Source organism: Rhincodon typus, chromosome 26 (genome assembly GCF_021869965.1).
Source record: "Rhincodon typus isolate 14 chromosome 26, sRhiTyp1.1, whole genome shotgun sequence".
Lineage (NCBI taxonomy): Eukaryota > Metazoa > Chordata > Chondrichthyes > Orectolobiformes > Rhincodontidae > Rhincodon > Rhincodon typus.
This window is the reverse complement of record NC_063357.1, coordinates 13,225,521-13,243,284: the sequence shown is the minus strand read 5'-3', so window position 1 is coordinate 13,243,284 and position 17,764 is coordinate 13,225,521. Positions and strand designations below refer to the sequence as shown.

Below are 17,764 nucleotides of genomic sequence, written 5' to 3'. Positions count from 1 at the left end.
GGGGTCTGAATAGTCTCTTCACCAAAAACTTGGTTTTCCATTTTCCATCTAATGTCTCAGCAAACCGGACCATACCATCACTGTTCTCACCCAAAATGCCTTTACAAAGCATTAACCTTACATTTAAAAATTAAACTGACATTTCTGTGCCCTTGTGCTATGACCATTACGTAGTCAAATCCCTTTCATTTTATCCATCATGCTTCATTAGCAACCCTTTAACAATTGCTTACAGGTAATCCCTTGCTCTTCAAAGCCTCAGCAAACAACAAATCCCCAACTGGAGGTGGGCTGGGAGATCACCGACATTCTGTAAGTGAAGGCCTCCCTGACAATTTGGCAAATTCAGTACACCAATGCTTGGGAGGGTATTCCTCATTAAGATATGCTAATTCCCAAAGGCATTTACAGAGCATGCTTAAGTAGCAAGACATTATTTTTTATCTGATTAAATAAAGAATAATATAAACAGGAGTAGGTTGTGACATATCTCAGGATTGACAAGATGACGATGCTACCCGAGGATTGTTAGCGGTAGATAACACAATCCTGGTTATATGTATTTTACTTACTATCAGTGACCAGAGGCATTGTCAGCGAGCCAATTCTAAGGGTTAGTGTGCTTGTAGATAACAGCAATGTAAATGTTCCAACAACTAACATCTTATTTTTGGTGATAGGGATACTGTTCGAATTAAGAGGGTTCATTTGAACTGGCCCGGCCTCTGTCAGCACAGTAACTGCCTGTAATTGGGAATATTTAAAGTAAAAGGTTTCACAAAATGATTTATCCTCTGGCAGAGAGTAAATGGAAATAGTCTTGTAAAACAAATGCATAGGTAGTGACCCAGAGGTATACCTAATCGGGCCTAATTAGCACTGGGCAAGAGAGAGTTTGGGATACAGTGGGAAGCCACATAGGAAGGATGTGAGTACGATTCAGGCAATTTAATGTGTGTCTATTTTTACAGACTGAAACTGGTAATTGATTTTCACTCTCTTTGAGTCATCAGTGGGGAGGACACACTGAAAGCAAACCAACTTCTGAAAATCACCCCCATGCTCTGGTGTCAGGTATTTTACGCGCACGTTTTCATTGAAATTTGTCATTTCAGGCAACTAAGCAGTACATTAAATTGTTGCAATAGATTAGAACTCATAATGAGTAGGATGGACCATTAATTGGAGAGTCTCTATCTGTGAATAATCAATTAGCTTCAGGCCCAGCCCAGCACTGAGAGGGTTAATACCAGCTTTGTTTTTCCTTTGGTTGTGAAAACAGAGCTCTTGCACCATTTTCGATTGCTCTGTTTACATCAGGTTGATTCTTTTGCAAGTCTTTTGCACGTTTGCATTTTGATTGAACTGGACTATTCAAATTTTAAACCCGACAGAAGATGACACCAAACAAAAGCCAGGATTGACCAACTGCAGCACATCTTTTACATATGCCCACTTTTAATTTTCTAGTTAAATCTTTCCATGACAACAAGGAAGTTAGCTCAGAAATTTCTGAACTCCCCTGTCCTCACCTCGATCGGTGTGTAAACTATTAAATGGGGTCTGTTTGATACTTGAATATGTAAACACTTAGTGAGAGTCAGTTTTGCCTTGGTAGGGCACGAACCAGTCAGGGGTGTGCCATGTGAACTCCAATCACTTTCACATGAAGTGGTGTAACAAAGAAACCCAGCGAGGATAGGTTTGGAATGATTTTTGTCATTCTGCATGAGAATAACCTCGGCAACCCCATTCTCCTCACTCCCTGTTCTTACTTACTGGCAGCCAAGGCAGTTCAACACTGGCATCTATTTGATGCCCCTCCACCAAGTATTGGTGTAATGCAAGTCAAGCTCCAACCTTGAAACTGGACGTTGTTCATCAGCCTGGGTGAAGGCTATAGGCTACTCTGCGTTGCCAGTCAGTCAACCAAAAATTTAGAGCCAATCCCTTGTTACGTTCGTGTGAACACCCTGGCTCCCAAATTTTAGCCGAAATAATTCAGATTAAATCTTCACCCTGAGAGGAATTTTAGGAGCGCACGCTGAGCGTTCTCACAATGTCAATGCCCTGTAGGGTCATTCTAGGATGTCAGGAACTAGGGAGCTGGGAGAGAGTTTGGCCAAGGTTCCAGCTGCTGATCACTAAACTCTACTGGAAAGGACATGTGTGACCCCTACTGGACGGTGGGCGGCTTGACCTGGGGGGAGACTAGGGACCGGCCCTGCCTGCGATATGCTCATAATCAATCTGTCCATGGACACACTCCCAGGCCCAGGGAAGAAGAAAGGCCAATGAATTGGACGGTGCCCATGGATCCACACCCTAGAGATACTCTCTTCCTCTACCAGAGGAGAGAAATGGGGCAAAACTACGACCCTTTCTTAACTGCCCTTGATATATCTTACGCCTCGTGTCAGTTACAAATTAAACCAGTGGTCTCAAAAATATCCTCATCCACGTACCAATGCAATTTTGTTTTGTGTTCAAAAGTGAAAGATAATTATTCAATCCAATTAATCTTGTTGTACAATGCAGTGGGTACCAGGAGTGGCAGCCACCCTTGAGTAATAAGGCTTTCAGCGTGAACTTTTGACCCCAGAAGCTCAGCCTGTGATCCGTCTGTTTGGTCTTGTTAAGCAAGCAGATACTGTGGTCTGAAGAATTTACCTGAACTTTATGGTTGAAGCAAATTTCTGCTCAGGCATGTCTTATCAGTTCCAGTCGGGGCCCATTAATTAAATGTACATCTTAGCAAACAGTGTTTACAAAGCACCCTTTGGAATGGCTTCCTTAAAGGGGCAACGTCTAGCACAGTGCAGTTAGTGACGTTTTCCAAACAAATCTCTCGCGCTTACTGGTAAATGCAACACCCCAGAGGGACCTAATTCATTCTGTTTAAAAATCTTCCTCTTGCTTCCTACATTCTTTGGTTGAACATGTGAGTAATGAATCACCTGCGTCAATGGCAACATTGATAACAAGCTATTGGAGATGTGTCCGACAGCAAACCAAGGGGATCAGACCTCAGATACCACCCCACCACCCTCCACGTCCTGTGGAAGCATGAAGAGCCCACTTAAAACTTTTTTTTTACAAACTGGATTCTTTTTTGCTCAGCCAGGACCAGGAACGAGCTGCATGGAGAAACCAATGGGGTTAATGCCTTGTGTGTGTATTCCTTATCGCCGTCCGCTTAAATTCCTGTCCGATCTGAATGTAATGATCAGCCGCTTTTTAAAAGAAAAGGGCTAACACTGGTACTGAAATATCTGAACCAGCACAGGCACAGTCAATAAATGCGGAGCTGGAAAAGCACAGCAGGTCAGACAGCATCTGAGGAGCAGGGAAGTCAATGTTTCGGGCCGAAACCCTACGTCAGCTCCACATTTATTAACGCTAGCTTCCAGCATCTGCAGACCTTACTGTCTTCCAGACAGGGCACAGTAATGTAACAAAGGGAATTAAACCCACAGGTGAACAAATCCTGCCCTACTAATCTGCAGTAGCAACCTGTGAGTACATTGATGCATCACTCTATTGACCATCTGTTATACAGCCCATCTGTTAGTCAATGATCTGATGGACCAATATCAACATACTCAGTGATGATGACCATATCCGTAGGTCCCTTCTCTGGCAGCATTTAAATTACAGTGAAGTAACTGCATAGAGTCAGTGGAGACCTGCTGGTGTATGTTAACTTTGAAAAGCTGCATCTGGGGAAAGCTCTGATGCTTTCGACTCAACGAAGGTACTGAGACCTATTATTGTGACTTGATATTTATTATTGGCCCTTAGTTCACTTATTATCAGGGCCAGCACACTTCAGGAAATAAAATAAACTTAATAAATACGAAGTTCTTCCAAGTAGTAGGCTGCTGTTAATCCTCACAAGTAGTTCCCAGGAAAATTGGCAAGTATTATTATCAGCAGTATTTCAGGCATGATGAATCTGTTCAATGTTCTGGCCAGAATGCAACTTAAATATTGCTTTCAGTTTGATCTCCAGGAATGAAAGAAAGTTTTAAAGGCTGGAGACATTGCTGTGAAGAAACAAGAGAATCTGATTCCTGTGTAAGGATTTGTGTTCCACTGATGTCTGAACAGAGCTGGGGTTTCCACTTTTGGAAAGGGGAAGTGTTTGAGGTGATCCTTTGAAATATTTTAAGATTATTAAGCAGAAAAGGAAACATTTAACTGGACCGCCCTGAGCAGTGGGAGCAGAACTAAGGAAATGTCAGTTCAAACTCGCCAAAGATCATTTTTGGACTGGTAATAGGAATTTTCACCACACAAAGGCTGATCAATGTGTGGAAGAAACATCCATGTACATTAGTAGAGGGACAAACTCCAAAATCATTTAAGGAAACAAATTAGGAGGGGCTTAGGTCATCTCTGGATTGATGAATTAAAATTGCCTAAATGGACTTGATCTTCACCAAGGCTCCTTCTCTAGAACTTTCCAAACTCACAACCTTTACTCCCTATAAAGTCAAAAGCAGAAAATATACAGGAACATCATTACCTGCAGGTTCCCTTTCAAGTCAGACAACTCCTATCATCAATTCTTCACTGTCATTGAATCAAAACCCTGGAACTCCCTTCCTACAGCACTGTCAGTCTCCATCCACCTTGCAGCTCACCACCCCTTCTCCCAGGCAATTAGGATTGAGCAATAAATATTGGTCTTATCAGTGATATCCAGATTCCATAAATGCATTTTTAAAAATCACCTTCAATCCTAGTGATATGAAAGAATTCATCTAATTACCATAAACAGACTAATGCCTTTGTTAAAATAATGGAGACTGGAATTTATATGAATGCCTTTGTTACCATTCTGCATGGTGTGCTTTCAAGCTGTATGTTCTCGATCAATTCCTCAACTGACCATTTCTGGTTTCAGCAGGTGTTTGTGGGGCGTCCTGGTCAGAAAAGTGATCACAGCCCATGGATTTTCCTCCGTTTGTTTAAAAGTATGAGAAATGGAAAATGTTAGCCATCACTTCCAAAATAGGAATTCCCTGTGGGTATCACTTTATTACTCAAAATAGGAATTCCCTCTGGGTATCACTCAATCATTATATCAAACCTACGGCAGGAAAATACATAAATGGTATCTTACTGGGGATTAAGCTTTTTTTATGCAATCTGAGCGACATATTGAATTAATGCATTTTCTTTTAACTACGTGCTGTCTTGCAAAATCGGACAGCACAACAAATCGCTGTCTGTCATGGCAAATAATGAAACTAAGTGAGCTCTTTGACAAAGTGGAGAGAAGGAAGGGAAAACTGGGACATAGAATCAGAGGTGAGCTGCTGTCATAAGCTTTAAGCGGTCAGGGTCTGAAGCTAGTCACATAACCACCAGCTCAACAGGAGATGTTGAAAAGAAACTGAGAGACAGAGGGGACAAATGTCTCAAAGAGAAAAGCTCCCAACTGTAAAACTATCTAGAGGTGAAAATCAGCCGAGTGGTAGCCCCAAACAGACAATATCACATTAACAATCTGATATACACCTCATTTGATTTTCAGTCCTGTTGAAGTTAGAGGAACTGAATGCTGGAAAAATGGATAACAGGAGATCAGTGCTACACCATCTGTTTTGCACTTCCACTGAAGGTGGATATCTACTCATATGTTGATACAAGGATTAATAAAAAGAATTACAATGAGATTGACTTTCAATGCTAGTAAACAAACAATGGACTTTAGTAATGTGCTATAAGAATGGCTCCTGCTCATCATTCTTGTTGTTGTATTCACATATTGTTATCCCCAAACCTCCATGCTCAATTCAATAAGCTCTCCCTCAAGTTTAGTTAAAAAGTCCATTCATCCTGATTATTTCCAATTATACAAAGCAATAATCCAAGTTTGTTATTAGCATTAACTTCATACTTTGCGCTCTGTACATAACTTCTTTCAAATTATTTGATACAACTTTTTTGGGAACACAAAACATCTCTGAAAAGTAGATTATACATGAGGTGATGCAGAGTAACACAGCTATTGAGAATAGTACATTTAAAAAGGCAAATGGTTGTGGGACAACAACGACAATATATTCAGTATGTTGCAGTAGAAAAGGACTGCTGAGGTTTATGGTGAGTTGTGTGCCCCAAAGCAGACCAAAGTGTCAAACATGAACAAAAGTGAGAAGTGCAAATTTTGCAAAGCCCACAACAGCATGTGATATATTCTAATAACCTATACCATTCACTGCCCATATCCAAGGCAACATCACACTGGAGTTTCTTCCCATCCAACTACTGACAAATCGAAAGATAAACATTAGTTATGTCCACACTGTCACCCATCCAGCTTTCAAGCTCTTTCTGTCACCATGACAACACGTGCATCATGGTAGCAACCAATTTTACAGAATCAGCAAACCAACAGTATTGTGCATCCATAGAGAGCTTTTTAACAAATAAAAGATCTTAAGTTGCCTTGCAGGAGTGTTTTCAACCAAATTTGACAGCAAGCCCCACTTGATGTGAAATGAGGCCAAATGAGCATAGGTGTGGTAGCCAAAAAAGCTTTAACAGAAGAAGGAGAGAGAGGTGGAATATTTAAGATGGGAAAATCCACAGCCTCAGGCCTCAGCAAGTGAAGGCCAGCTGTCAATGGTGGAGCGGTGAAAACGAGGTCAGGATTAGGGAAGTGAATAGATCGCGGAGTACTGTTGGGATGGATGAGGTTGTAGACATAAAGAATAGTGAGGGCACAACAACAATTGAAATCAGAAATGAGAATTTTAAGATCAAGGAGTTGCTTAACTAGGAGTCAGTGTAGGTCAGTGAGCTACAAGTAAGGCCATGCAAGCTACGACAACTTTGCAGAACACTTTCATATGAAATCAAAACTATCTATTACAAAGCCCAGTTATTAGTGTTCCACATCACACATACACTGCACCTTTTATCTTTCAAATGTCAATTGTTGTAGTGAAATGTTATCTTCACATTCAGATGATGAAGAGAACCTTCTCTTGGTTTTGATGACACCTGAAGCTCTCATTGAGTTTACCACTTTGTAAACCACCCTCATGTTTATCTCCTTGAAGCCTGATTGTCAGGGCCAGTTGCCAAAGTTTAAGTTAGTAAGTTGGCTTTACATGGACTCCACAAATCTGCTGCCAGGCAATGAATGTCAGGTTTGTCATCAACTGCCAGGCATTTGCAGTGTTGAAGAAAATTGAGCAATTGTCCATTATTGTTTGTGTGAACTGCAAGGAAATTATTTTAAATTATTTCATGGGATGTGAGTGTCACTGGCAAGGCCAGCATTTGTTTGCCATCCCTAATTGCCCTTGAACTTGTGAGGCCATTTATCTGTTAGCCATGTTGCTGTGGGTCTGGAGTCACACGTAGGTCAGGCGAGATAAGGATAGCAGATTTTCTTCTCTAAAGGACATTAGTGACCCAGATGGTTTTTGCAACAACTGCATTAACAATATTAATGAAGCTACCTTTATATTCCAGACTTAGTCATTAAATTCAACTTTCACCAGGTGTAACAGTGAGCTTTGAACTCATGTTGCCAGAGTTTACTAATAATCTCCAGATTACTAGTCCAGCAACGTTGCCACTATGCCACCACCTCCCCATTTTATTCATGACATTCTGTTAATGAGTTCCCTTCCCTTTCTACAGAACTTCATCAGTATCTAGTAACCTGAGCCAGGACCCCTAGCCAGGTTCCCGTGTAAATGGGCACTGGAAAATGCATGACAATTTGCAATTTTTCTATCCTTCCATTCAAAGTGGAGGGGGGTCATGTTGTAAGTTTCGTTACAGTGATGGTTGGGGGCTGGAGCTGACCACATGACAAGTATCAGGGACACAGGCATATATGCCTCTTGCTTCTGAACATTGCATACTTCTACTTCCTGGTGTTCACTTCCTCTTTTGCTTGCCTCTTTTTCTACATTGGATGTAACTCCAAAGGCATCCAAGTAGCCATTCCTGGTATTTGAGGCTAGACATTGAAGTGAATTAATTGTGCAGTCCATTGTACCAAATGTCCACTTTACAATACAATTCTAGAACAAAACAAACAAACAAACAAAATTCGATAATTAGACGGCATAGTCTGAGAATTAGGGCCAGACTGTTTGGGAGAGATGTTAGGAAGCACTTCTACACACAAAGGGTGGTAGAGGTTTGGAACTCGGTTCCACAAATGGTAGTGGATGCTGGATCAGTTTTTATATTTAAATCAGAGATAGATAATTTTGTTGAGCAAATGTATTAAGGGATTCAGACCAAAGGCAAGTGTATGGAATTAGGCCACAGGTCAGCCATGATCCTATTGAATGGCAGAACAGGCTTGAGGGGCTGAATGGCCTACTCCTGTTCCTATGTTTCTATGTAATTCAGCATGTGTCCTTATATTCTTTCTTCACTGACGCTTGGAACCTGTTGTAGAGTCCCTAACCCAGCTGAAATCAGGCCAGGCATCACATAAGAGACAACAAAAGCTGGACAATCCATATCCACACTTTCCTTCATGGTGACTCATTGCCACTAACCACCAATACAGTGAAACTGAAGTGGTACTATTAAAATTCAAACCTCTGAGAATTGCAGTGTTGAGGTTAGGATGAAGGAGCGGTATAGACAACAGATCACTCTAGATGTCCAACTTAAAGAAACTTATAACGGAAAAGCCAGCAGATTAAGAAAGGGAGGGAATTCAGTTGCTTTGACATTGTGGGGCACAATGTTGGATTTCATGATATGGTCCCACAGCCACACCCCAGACCTAAATGATTTGGAGCCCCTCTGCAAGTAACATTGTGAAGGTACAAAGTGTAGACACCAACAAAGAAATTCAGTGCACCTGCAGCAGATAGTGTGCCCCAATATCTACTGGAGTTATACCAATTCTCTAGCATAATTCCATTGGAATGTCCAATCTAAAATCCATTGGAATTGCACAGCACCTCATAGGTCCCCCATAAAATCCAACCAAAGATTCATTGGACTTTATTTATTTTTTCTAGAACTATATTTGTGGGAAAACAGTTCTGAATTAAACAGAGGTGGAAGGGACTTTGAGAGCTGCTTGGTTGGTTTACATGCTAAAAGATCTAAGCTCCATTTAAGGGGCAATCGAGTGAAACTGTGATTGCTTAATGAAACCTTTATGACCGTGAAACAACACAGACAATCAGTCTCTATTATCTCTTTAACCTAAAGGTTTGTAACTCCTGTCATATTTTATTTGTCTGTCCCAAGAGGCAACTTGATTTGTGTCTCTATTCTGCTTACAAATACCTAGATCAGTTGGAATGAGACTTATTTCTATTCATACAATGGATGTAGGCCAGTATTTATTGCCTGCCCCTAATGACTGTTGAGAAGGTAATGCCTTCTTGAACTGCTGCAATCCTTATGGTATACCCTCAGTATAGTTAGGGAAGGAGTTCCAGAATTTTAACCTCGCAACAAGGCATCAACAGTGATACGTTTTCAAGTAAAGGTGTTGTGATGTGGAAGTGCTGATGTTCCCATGCATCTGGTGTTCTGCCCTTCTAGATGGTAGAGGTCAGAGGCTTTGGAGGTTGTAGAAATCTTGGCAAGTTGCTATAATGCATCTTGTAGTTGCTGCACACGACAACCAAGGTGCACTAACAGTGGAGGGAGTGAATGTTGAAAGAGATGGATGTGCTGCCAATCTAGCAGGCTGCTTTGCCCAGGGTGGTGTAGAGTGCTGATGCCATTGCACTCATTTAATCAGAAAGCAAAGTTCCATCACACTCCTTATCTGTTCTGTGATGATGGACATACTTTGGAGGGTCACCTGGCGACTTACTCATTGTGAAACACTCAGCTTCTGACCTATCCTTGAAACCACGGCATTACGTGGCTGGTCCAGTTAAACTCCTCATCAGTTGTGATCCCAGGCCATTGACAAGGGACACTTTGATTTGCAATACCATTGAATGCCAAGGCAATGTGGTTACAGAGAATGTCACAATGGCACTAAGAAAGATCTTTCCAAATCTCTCATCAACAACAGCTTATATTCACATAGCACCTTTAATGTTGAGGTGTAAATCGACCCATGGTGCTTTATAAAAATGTATTACTCCGAGCTACATAAAGAGATATCGGATTAGATGATCAAAATCATAGTCAAAGATGTTGGTTTTAAGGAGTGGCTTAAAGAGGGAAAGTGAGGTAGAGAGGTGTAGGGAGGAAATTCCTAAGTTTCGGGCCCAGGCAGCTGAAGACAGCAATTAAAATCGGGCATGCAGGAGAGGCCAGAATTAGAGCAGCACAGATATCTCCAGGAGTTGTGGGACTGGAGGAGATTGTAGAGACAGGGAGGGGTGAGGGTTTGTAAACGAGGATGGAAATTTTAAAAATCAAAATATTGCCTGGTTAAGCACAATGCAGGTCAAAGAGCACAAAAATATCAACTTCAAACAGCATGAAGCTGCAATCAAGAGATACAAACACAATCAGTGAATTTCTTTTTATGAGCTGTGTGTGAGTGTACAGCCGCAGGTAGGAAATCCCAGTCTTTAGGTAATAATACTAGGTTGCATAAATCGTAGTTTCCGCAAGACGATTTAGTGCGAAAACAAGCATGACAAATTCTGCCTACTGCACATTACAAAGAAATGAAAGCGTGGGTAGCCTTACAAAATCATACATTCTCCCAATGACTTCAAAACCCCAGCTTTGAAATATAAACTTCTGGACCACGTTATCTCCCCTTGCTTCTAAGGCTTCGAAACCTCATTAATGCCTTGTACTTTGGCCCTTCCCCAAGGCTCTCACTTTAAACAAGGAGCTCTTTCTCACAAGCAACCAGCCAGAATCTTTTCTGACATGCTCGCACCACCTGATTGCTCATCCAACCCTGAAAAGATCCAAAGATACCGGGTCCCCTCCTTAATTTCCTTCTTAAAGAAAAGTCTCACTCAACTCCCATTTTCCAATCCTAACAACCAGCCCTCATCAAAATGTTCGCCTGGCATTTCCATTCTTCAGCTGCCCATTTCCAGCACTTTTTGTTCTACACGGAACCTTTGACCATTCAACCTTTCTCTGCTGCAAGACACTATGAATGGTTTCACTGTGTACTTTGTAAACTTACGCAAAGAATTTGTTTTAAGTGTGAAAGATGAAAGTGAGTTCCCTCACCTGCTCTCTGCATGTTGAGAAAATTGCTGGCAATGGGTAGAGTGGAGTTTGAGGCTAGACACAGTCTGAATTCAATACTAGAACTAAGGCCATTCACAGTCTACTGTTGTCATTGGAGAGACCAATGGTCCAGTACAGTATAACTGTGTTTTAGAAGGAGCTTAATAGCACCGTACTTAATGAAACAAAGCAACTCTCTTACCAACAATTATTAACCATTTCTACCAGGCAGCTCATGTGGGAGTTAGTTGACCATAAACTGGTTGCAAGGAATCTTGGGGATCTGAAGGATTATAATTAAAGTGAACAATCGTTGGGCATGTCATGTACAGTTTATTCATTTTAAAGAAAGAATGTTTTCGTGTTGAGTCATAGAAGTGACAATCCAACAAAATGCTCTGTACCTATGCGCCCTGGGAAAGGTTAAAAAGATTAGAGTTCATTGACTCATTCATGCACTCCCCTGTCCCCACATTATTCATTTCCTGAGCTCATTTCCTCCTTTTTCGCAACCTAATCAATATCAGTACCAGTCTCCAGCAAATTCACAAATTCTCTCCTCCGACACGCCTGACCTTTTGAGACCCCTATCCCAATTCACAGACTGCGTTAAGAAAGGACCATCATTCCTGGCGGCTAAAGACGACTGCAGAATGGGATGTCATTGCATCCCATAGACTGGACAGCTCCTGCTGGCTGAGTCTGGAGCTGGAAACATAAAGGGGGCAGCCTGTAACCGCCTTGCAGAGTGAAGATAAATTAACATGGATACCATTCCACAAATGCAGTCCCCTCATATAAAAAAACAAAGGATGTCACGCAGTGACTGAGTACACACTGGAGGGACAGGAGAGATCAAAGGGGAACATGGCTCATTCAAAGCACTTGCTTAATTTTCAATTAAGCATGCATAATGGACACAATGCCATGACAACACTGACTGCATGCTGTTGCATTATTTTAGCCCGAGTGCGACACTGAAAACAGCTGATCTTGCTGACAATGTGCTTGTAGGGTGTCTTGTAACTGAGTGGCCTATGACACTAAGACTGCTAGTCAGGGTCAGCAGAATGAACTCCTCCCAACATACCAACCCCCACCCCACCCTGTCCAAGTGCCACCCTCCCCCCCACCCCCTCCCCCCCTCCTGCCCACCCGCCTCTTCATCCTTGGGATGGCGACCTCAGGGTGACCTCCCCACGACCCCACTGCCCGCCAGGTTCCTTTGTTTGGATCAGGGGCTTGCTAACTTTAGTGTGTAGATTGCAGGTACAAGAACAATATGAATTGTTTTCCGATCTTGTCAGAATCACAATGACATTTCTACTATCACTCACCAAACCTTTGTTGCTCCATTTTGTACTCTCTGTTTTTTTCTACGCTGTTCTTTTTAATTCTATTTCTCTCTTTACTGATTTTATTTTGTGACTTGTTTCCCTGGCAACCCTGGCCTTTAATTCTCTCCTGCCTCCTTCTCCAGACAGTACTCACGCACACTGTGGTACAGGATGGTGACCAAGTGCAGTCTTTCAGTACTCTGTCCTAATGGCCATTCATCAGGACAAAGCTGAGGGTCTAGCCTGCCTCTACAGTTAGGTTATGCAGTACCACCTGCCACAATGAGGTTACACAGTGCCCACATACACTCTTCTCTCTCTATTGGACCTTGCTCCATTCCCTCACTGTTGATTCCACCATTAGTCTGAGCATAGGGTTCAATCTATCAGCTCCAAACACATCAGTCCCACTTATAATTTAGTTGGCTTGCAGGAAAGGTACAGCTCAGGAGGAAGGGACAGGGAGTTAAAATAGCAGACAGGCAGAAGCCATTGCGTTTCTGCCCCCACCATCCCCTACCAGGATTCTGGCAGCATAGAGACTGGCAGGGGGCCAATTAATTGGTGCTGCAGTTTTAAGGACAAATCACAGAAGTCTGGCACAGTGCCACTGATACCAGCCACAGGACGGCACTGTGTCCAGGAGAGGTGATGTTAAGTTACATTTTTGGAGCATTCATCGGGGACTTTTGGAAGGGAGCGAGAGTTTGTGAGAGAGTTAATTTGAAGGAAGTAAACACATTCTGTTTGGAGCAAAGGATATTGAAGCAAGAGTTGACAGAGATATACAAAATTATGACAGCTTGAGATAACATAGACAACGAAACGCTGTTCCTATTAGATGGTGGGGTAAGGAGTGAGGGACATACTTTTAAGATTTTGGACAATATGGATGGGGAGGAAGGGAGTAAGATTTTCATTTTATGCAACAGGTAATGGCCTGTAGCCCAATGCCTATAAAAGTGGTGGAAAGTATTGAGAATGAATAATTGGTGGACAGGATGAATGATGAATGATTTCAAAAGCAAATGGAATGATACTTGAGTGAAATAAGTTTGCAGGCCTACAGGGATAGAGCAAGAAAATGGAGATTTCTAGGTTGCTCTGCAGAGAGTTGGCATGGATTTGATGGGCTGAGTGGTCTCCTTCTTTGCTGAGATGAAGGTCCGACTCATCTGAGCCTCTCAGACTGTCTTCAACTACCCAGTCAAAGTTGTGGGTCTTTCTTCTCTGACTGACAAGTCACAAACTTCCATCCACCTTATGTATTTTATATTGGTATTTATTCCTTAGAAGTCTCAGGCAATGTCCCGCCCCAATTTCCACCAGCCAGGTTTAACATCATTCCCACCAACTTAGGGAGGGAGCATTAAAATGGGACCAAGAAGGAAGGAATAGCCCAAGCCTTGAGCTGACCAGCCTGTGGAGGATTCACATCATTCACCCCATTCATAAGAAACTCATCCTCATCACATTGGGTGTCCCGCACTTCACCTGAACCAAAACCCACCACAAATCAATGCACTTGGTAATCACCACATTTAAGTGAGGGAAAAGGTCTCATTGCTATTTGTGGGATCATGCTGTGCACAATCCAGCTCCTGCATTTCCTACATTACAATTGTGACCACACCTCAAAGGTGCATCATTAGCTGTACAGCACTTTGGATCATCCTGAGATTGTGAAAGAAATGATAAGTGTGGGTCTCCTCTTAATGCACAGACCGAGGAATGGAAGATGTTGTTGGGGATTATGTTGGGATCCAACATCCAACAGCTGCCTCTTGTTGAATTCTCCCACTTGATTCAACATTGGAATAAAGCTTGAGGCCAGAATTACATTGGAAGTTTTGTAATTGAATCTACCTTTTACCCTCAATGGTATCTGCAGTGTCAATGGGATGCTGGTCATGTGGGTGGTAATGCCACCAGACAGGTATTCCAGAAGTCCAGGCCAGTACTCTCAGGGCATGGATTCAAACCCCAGCACAGCAGTGGGTTGCATCTGAATTCAATTAATACATCTAGAATATAAAGTTCACCTGAGGAACAGTGACCACGATAACTATCATTGATTGTTGTAATAAAAATAAGCTGATTCACTAATGCCCTTTAGTGAAGGAGATCCACCATCCTTACCCAGCCTGCACGTGATTCCAGGCCCACAACTGCCCTCTGAAATGGCTGAGAAAGTGACTTAGTTTAAGGATAATTAGGGTTTGTTAATCAATGTTGGACTTTATGGTGATGTCCATTTACCATGAAAAATAATAAAGTGCTCTGACTTTGTAATGTTTATTTTCTCTTGATATAGTGGAATCTCACTGAAGAATTAGTCACCTAGCACCATGTTAAAGGATCCCTCATATATGCTGTTTGTATTGTGGACATAAAGGTATATTGCTGTCTCTGCAGGATGTGCAATGATGTACAACTTTTTGTCACCAATTGTGCTGCCACTTATATTGCCGTGCAGTACTTCCAACAAAATTAAACAAAATTCCCCAAAGCTTCATTAAGCAAAAGAATGCAGAGAAATGGCGACTATCATTTGATTTTCATTTCAACCCTATAAGCACCTGCCCTCCATTGTTTATTTCCCTTCCTTATCACTCTTTTTAGTATGAGTAGCATTGACGAAAATAGAATGGGCCACATAAAACTATTAAAGGTCCAGCGCATGTGCGGATGCAAGTATATCCCAGAAAAAGCACTTACAACACAATGAATAATAAATGTTACTTGACTCTGTGGCAAACCAGAATGCAGTGCATTAATGTGCACCAAATGCTCAGGCTCACTAATATTAAGTTTACACTTCAACCAATGCTCCTTTCAAGTGATGTCAAAATCAGATGGGTTGTGAAACTTCATGTTGCATCTAACCTTGTCCTGCACTGCATAGACCCCCTCATAGTAAGGAGTTTGAGGGGCCATTAACTGGCAGAGAGTGGGTTTTCCTATTCCCTCCTCATCCTGTATGCCTTTTGAAAATTCAAAGTTGACCCCATGGCACTGGGATCTTAAAGTGCCCTTTGGGACTATAATTTTGAAATCACACCCTGGCCCTCTGAAAATCTGGGCTCATGAAGCTGAGAAAGAACTACCTACATCCTTGGAACTTTATACCACACACTTGCTCAATTTGTGATCTAATTGATTCATTCAGAATGACTACGTTGATTGAATTAAACTCCTAAAGCAGTGCAAATGGGTTCAATCTCCATAATGCTTCTTCTTAGCAAAAAATAATGGAAACCAATAGAAAGCCAAACTAGGACATAGACGTTTACAAATCTTTCTTTGACAAAAAGTATAATTCCCAGCAAGGAAATGTTAATGTATCGAGCATCCTGGACAGGTGTGATTTAACAGAAAAACTGTGTCCACAATCAAACCATATACTTTGAAACTAGTCCACTAGTAAGTCCCAACATTTAATACAGGTTAAAAGAGGTGCCAAACTAATTAATTCAGCTGACTCCCTAGGGATAAGTTTAATGTAGCTCTCCAAACAGGAATCCCATTGGATGGCAGAAAATGTTGGTTTTACACTTCAACCAATGCTACTTTCGAGTGATGTCAAAATCAGATGGGTTGTGAAACTTCATGTTGCGTCTAATCTTGTCAGTGCCTTAGATTCAGATTGTGGCTGTATAATAAATCACACTCCGTTCCCAACCTCAGTTGCACCTTTGCAACACCTTGCACATTTAAATAGTATACTGGCATATAACAATGGCCAACAGCTTACCGTGCTTACTCGAGGGGGATGAGTTCGGCTGTGGGTGGTGCGGGGAGCTGTGAGACAGCAATGGGTTGATGCTGTGAGACTGAACATTGTATGCATCCATGGCAAGTTTCTGGCGGAAAGCTTCCTCCTTCCTTCGATTGGCAAACCAGTTATACACTCTGACTTCTGTAACCAGATTTGATCCCAGGCCATGAGCTTTAGAAGGGGAGACACCACGTTGTATGCATTCAGCCCTGAGGTGAGAAATGATAGGAATGCTTTAGACAGATAATCTGAATGCTGTTGAATGCACTTTTACCGTTACAATGAATTGCTTAATTACATTGCATGCACCTATTTTCATTCATATAAAAATAAATTTGAATACAAGAATTAAACAGCTTCTCTGGCATAAACATGGACTATCACTTGGCCTCTTCTGGTGCGGTGTTTTGAGCCAGGAGGCCTGGCTTCCAGTGCCACCTGCTCCAGAGGTATGTACTTTCAATTCTGAACATATTATTTCAAAGATTTCTAAAGTGCAACACAGATCTTTTGATAAGGGAACAAAGACCTTTCCACTATCCAAAGGAAATTCTATAATGAGGACCAAATTCAGCATCGCGATTTCTTTCGACTCTCATGAATGAAACTTAGTTGAAAAGAAGGGTTGAAATTTAAAATCCTTTTGCTTTCCTCTGTCTTGATTTAAAGTCTCTGGCCAGAATTTTCTGCTTTTGAGTCCATGGATTTCCTATCAATTAAAGTCACAAGTGGACAATTGAAAGTTGGTGAATGCAGAAATGCAGAATGGCATCTTTGGTGGGACTGGCTGAGATAGGATCAATGGCATTGCATGAGGAAGATCATAGAATCATAGAATCCCTACACTGTGGAATCAGACCATTCAGCCCATTGAGCCCACACCGACTCTCGAAAGAACATCCCACCCAGACCTATTCCCCTACCCTATCCCTGCATTTCCCATGGCTAATCCACCTAGCCTGCACATCCCTGCACACTATGGGCAACTTAGCATGGCCAATCCACCTAACCTGCACATCTCTGGACTGTGGGAGGAAACCAGAGCACCCGGGGGAAACCCACACAGACATGAGGAGAACGTGCAAACTCCACACAGACAGTCACCCTAGGCTGGGATTGGACACAGGCCCCTGGAGCTGTGAGGCAGCAATGCTAACCACAGAGCTACTGTGCTGCCCCAAGATGCATTAATTTTAAAAACAGAAAGAACTGTGCGTGCTGTAAATCAGGAACAAAACCAGAAGTTGCTGGAAAATCTCAGCAGGTTTGGCAGCATTTGCGAAGAAAAATTAGAGTTAACATTTCGGGTCTGGTGACCCTTCCTCAGAACTGATGGTAGCTTTATATAATTGTGTATAAACCGACATTTTCCTAGCTACAAAAACAAAGTTGCTGGCAAAGCCCAGCAGGTCTGACAGCATCTGTTAAAGAAAAAACAGAGTTAACGTTTCGGGTCCAGTGACCCTTCCTCAGAACACAG

At 42.0% G+C, this 17,764-nt stretch overlaps 1 protein-coding gene across 4 annotated transcripts in view; it reads right to left on the bottom strand.

Annotated features, from left to right (window-relative positions):
- LOC109911441 (hepatocyte nuclear factor 1-beta) overlaps positions 1 to 17,764 on the bottom strand; it is a 98,436-nt gene that overhangs the window by 66,268 nt on the left and 14,404 nt on the right. For 3 of the 4 annotated variants that reach the window (XM_048612745.1, XM_020510751.2, XM_020510754.2), the window contains exon 4: positions 16,261 to 16,493. In XM_048612745.1, the coding sequence (XP_048468702.1) occupies positions 16,261 to 16,493 (233 nt within the window). The remainder of the gene's footprint in view (positions 1 to 16,260; positions 16,494 to 17,764) is intronic. The other variant, XM_020510753.2, reaches the window with a different exon arrangement.